The sequence below is a fragment of the Meleagris gallopavo genome, chromosome Z, assembly GCF_000146605.3.
Source record: "Meleagris gallopavo isolate NT-WF06-2002-E0010 breed Aviagen turkey brand Nicholas breeding stock chromosome Z, Turkey_5.1, whole genome shotgun sequence".
In the NCBI taxonomy this organism is placed as follows: domain Eukaryota; kingdom Metazoa; phylum Chordata; class Aves; order Galliformes; family Phasianidae; genus Meleagris; species Meleagris gallopavo.
The window spans coordinates 44,394,817-44,399,393 of record NC_015041.2 but is presented as its reverse complement, the minus strand read 5'-3'; the positions used below and the strand labels follow the sequence as shown (position 1 = coordinate 44,399,393).

Here is a 4,577-nt window from a genome sequence, read left to right as displayed (position 1 = left end):
TTCAAGATGTGTTTAAATACTTGTCCTTACATTAGTAATAGGAATATGCATGGTTGCCTTATAATAATACAGAAAAGCAAAGTCTAAAGAATTTTTAGATTTTGGTTTGGAAATATGTACCTGGTCTAATGTATGAAACTTCTAGTATTTTAAGTAAGGTTTTAAAATGCCTAAAGGTAGGTGTAAAACTGTCTTACAAAGTTAAAACTCATTCACAAAAGGTAGAAAAGTGCAAATAGTGGTTTTCCTTTGATACATAAGGCTACAGTTTGATTTCACGGAATAATGAAGGTGTTAGAATTTGAATTCTGAAAATATAGTTCTTCCTGGAAGTGGTAGTATTTGTAGTTCTTATCTTAGCTAACTGTTTACAACATAGCTCTCTTATTACATGAATTAGTCACCTATTTGTTATTCTGTGAGGAATGTGTATGAGTAGGAGAAATATTGCCATACCTGACTTTTTTTTTTTTTTTTAACTACATTTTTCTTCGAGTTAGATTATCTTTCATTAACTAATTTGGTAGAAGAGTACAACTGTAAAGTTTGTAGACTGCACATGGGCTTCATATCCCATGATATGCTGTATGGTTATACAAAACTGGAAACTGGCACATCTTGTTCCAAATCCTGTCATATTTAATATGATTTCAACAGTACTATGTCTGCATGTGCTCTTTGTCATGGATTAATTCTTGCTGATGCAATAGCTTAAATCCTGTCCTAAGTCTGGAAATCTTTTTTTTTTATTATTATTTTTGTTACAGGTTTTGAACTATATTCCATGGTGCCTTCTATTTGCCCTTTGGAAACTCTTCACAACTCCCTGTCTCTGAAGCAGGTGGATGAATTTCTTGCGTCTGTTGCTGCTCCATCAAAGGAAAACCTACAGAAGACATGTACTGATTTTAGTTTGTAATTATGCTTGCTTTAAATTGATAGATGTTGTCTAGTGAATCTGTGTAGTATTCTACAGCTAATAAGCAAACTAAGAATATTGCTTAAAAAGGGAAAAAAAAAATATAACAATGATACTGCAAAAGTTTAAAATTACAGTGTATCTCACTGTATAGACGCTGTCATTATCCAATGAATTACTGCTTCTGTTGACTGGTATAGTAGATTAGGGACTTTGCAAAATCATAATTCATTTATTTCTTCACATTAAAAACTTGTCTGAGCTGTCCACATTGTTAGTTGAATGATAAGGAATCCTTTCTAGTGAGCACACAGTGTATCTGGCTTTGTATTGTATCGTTCTACTAGAGTAACCTCAGGAGATTAGTTGCCTTTCATTTCTTAAAAATGTATCATTCTCTATTTATTTCAGTAATACTTAGTGTTTAACTTGTAGAGTGCTTTGCCATTCTCTGTTTATTTCAGTAATACTTAGTGTTTAACCTGTAGAGTGGTTTGCCATTACTCTGTTGGTTTTTTTAAAAAAGATTTGTGCAGTATGTTTAATGTTTAAGTGCTCTTGAAGTGAAATGAAAACTGAGTTTTCTATGTGTGTGTGTCTCTGGGAAGATGGTTTCCCATTGCAAGTCTACTGCTGTTTCTTCAGAAGCAGTTTCAATTGGGTCCACTTGAACCTCTTTTTAGGACAGTTATTATTTGTATGTCAGGTGAGTGAAAACCAGTCTTGAGGAAATGCTTACAAACTCATGCTTTGATGAGGAAAAGCTTGTACTTGCTGATGAGAAAATTTGTTACATGGGTGCTAAGATTTTTCCTTTTTTTACTATTACTTTAGGTTTATACACTCCATATTTGAATCAGTTGCTAATTTGATAGCGTGGGGCTCCTATACGTAGGAGAGGAGATAAATAAAGAAAACTGATTTTACTGGAAAAGATCTCAGTAGATCATAAGTATGTCAAAGTTCTCAGCTGTTTAAAATGCCTTGTTACGCTGGTTGGGAAGACAGTGTTACTTCAGTAGCAGTTCAAATTTTCACTGTACACAAGTCGTGACAATATTTTTAAAATATTCTGTGGTGGTCTGGTTATCACCAGCTGGGAATCTGACCTGATAGAATTGAGGGCATAAATGCTTCATTCCCCCTCTGCTTTCTTACAGTTCTTTGGAGAGTAATGTACGTACAGACATTTCATTCACATTTTGTATTACATATACATTCCAGTGCAATCTTCGTCACCTGTGGGAAGTAGCATTAAGGCTATTGCCAGTTTTCTGTCAAGGCAGTAATTCCTGAAATTTGGATTAGTGGCAGCATGAAGTTATATCACCTTCCAAAGTAAATTTCTAAAAATTTTTTACTGGCATTGCAGTAGTCAAAAATCTGTAGTTGAGTTGCTTGTTGTATAACAGTGGCTTTTGTAGAACAGGACAGATAACAGATAATATCAGACAGAAAACAGTTTTGTAGCTACAATTCTTAACACTTTTCGAAGCTGAGAGTTTTGTACTGTTAATATTTTGTTTTGTTTTGTTTTTGTTTTGCCTTTCAGCTTCTCCAACTTACATGAGTGCAATGTCAGGAAGAAAAATTCCATTGAATACATACACCCCTGCTAAAATTCAGCCAACACCACTTGAAACTTTGCCGGAAAAGCCAGCAATAGAGAAACCAACTTCATGTAAGTAACTTCTGTCAGGGGCAGAATTGTAAAATTTCATTGAATTATTTCCAGCAGTATTTTCATTTGGTTCGTTGGTTTTCCTACATATCGCATTGTTTCTGAGGGTAGCTATTTCGTAACATTCCTTGTCTGTGACGTCATTTTATGGGTCAATTTGAATTCAGTACTGTTGCACTAAAATAGTTTTAATGACGAAACTGAACTAGTCATTATTTTCCCTTTTTCTCTGAGATGTTGGAAAGGATTTTCGTGGCATCAAAATTGATATTTTTCGTTTTGAAGTATGACAATACTATCTGGCTATCCCCAAGTGAGACAAGCAACGGAAAATTACTTAAATGCTAGAATTTCTACCATGAAGTGTAGTAATGGTCCAGCAAAAAAAGTTGAGTGTTTCTAACTGAAGATCTACTTTTGACAAATCTGAAGAAGGAAGAAAAATGTCCTGGATAATTCAGATACTGCTGCTGTGTGTGTGAATTTTGATCGCTTAAAAAAAAACTTCCATACAAAGCTTGTAGATGCAGAAATTTTATATACATGTAAACAAGAGCAAATGAAAATAATATTTTTAATGTTTTTTTCAATAATATTATCTTGCCACATACAATATATTCTTCCCTTAGTAATTAAAATCACACACATGAACAGGGTAAAAAGCTTTCTTTTATTTAAGTGTTGAGTTTTTGGGTTTTTAATTGAGCTCAGCTGCTCATTTGCATACAGACCAAAAGCTGCAGAAATACTTGAAAAAAAAAGAAAAAAATAACTTTTTTACTCCTTTTGACCTAAACTGAAAACGTTACCACAATGGATTTTTTCTTTGAGTTAATGCAATTTGTGGATACAATTTCTTTGCAGTATCTCAGGCTTTGTATAGTAGCTGGGACCTAATGGTCCTTTTCCTGAAAAACAGTTTTAGAGTCAAAGTCGTTTTATGTATTTGCTTTACAAGTACATTTTGTGATATATATTTTATATTGAAAGTATGTTTTTATATATTTTTTGCTTAATATTAGTCCTTTTATATATGGTAAGAGGTCTTCAAAATCGAAAATTGCAATACAAAAGTAGTTTATTTAAACAAGTGGAAGATAGTACGTGAAAGATTTTCTGAAAGATGCTGTCTGAGAAGGTGTAAATGCATCACTTGAGATCTTCAAGGCCTTCGTGAGAAAGTTCACCTTCCTGTGGTGGTTCATGAGGCAAGAATGTTTTGTTGAAAATGTGAGATGCTGAGATCAACTGCAATTCCTTTGGTTCTTTCTGTATATCATTGCCACTGTCAAGGCAGTATGCTATTTCTTATGAAAAAACTACACTTCCCTCACATTTTTCTTGCTTATGATATTTTAGCGTGGATATCCTTAAGTATAAAATCTAATAATTCATTTTCTTTATCTGTACAGCTTCCAGTGAATCTTCTGTGTGTGTACCTGATGTTAAGCTATCTGTTGAAGAAGCCTCACTAGGTGCAGAACTTAGTAGTGACACTCTTTCTGAAAATAAGTGCATTTGATCAGAGAAAAATGGAAAGAACTTCTTAAACGATTTCTTAGTGTTCATTCAAGTAAATAATTGATCACGCAAATGCCATTCATGTCTGCAATTTATAGTGCATTTAAGAACCTTCTGTTTAAACAAGATTAATTAATGTGCATTGTACATATGTTTGTCAAATGTCTTTTCTCATTTTCTAAATATTTCAGGAAATGCATTTATTTATCAGTTTGAACTGCACACCTCTAAAGAAAAAGCTGCACATGAACCTTTTCAGTGTCTTCAGATATTGACTGTAAACTTGTTCAAAAGTGTAGTATGTGTTACAGAGGCTCTGCTGGTGTCACTGTAATGAAGTATTGTCTGTTGTCATTATGAACTTCTATTTTCAGGAGTTTATAATTTGCCCGCAAATTTCTTTTGTGGGCTGAAATGTAACACAAGTCTTGGTTAAAAGCTTTTTTTTTTTTTCTT

General features: G+C 33.3%; 1 protein-coding gene across 4 annotated transcripts in view; it reads left to right on the top strand.

Moving 5' to 3' along the window:
• Nucleotides 1-4,571, top strand: part of PPIP5K2 (diphosphoinositol pentakisphosphate kinase 2) — a 90,280-nt gene extending 85,709 nt beyond the window's left edge. For all 4 annotated transcript variants that reach the window (XM_019610575.2, XM_019610574.2, XM_031557341.1 and 1 more), the window contains 3 exons: nucleotides 768-899; nucleotides 2,472-2,600; nucleotides 4,013-4,571. In XM_019610575.2, coding sequence (XP_019466120.1) covers nucleotides 768-899; nucleotides 2,472-2,600; nucleotides 4,013-4,122 — 371 coding nt within the window. In that variant the 3' untranslated portion in view covers nucleotides 4,123-4,571. The remainder of the gene's footprint in view (nucleotides 1-767; nucleotides 900-2,471; nucleotides 2,601-4,012) is intronic.
• The last annotated feature ends 6 nt before the right edge of the window (nucleotides 4,572-4,577 follow it).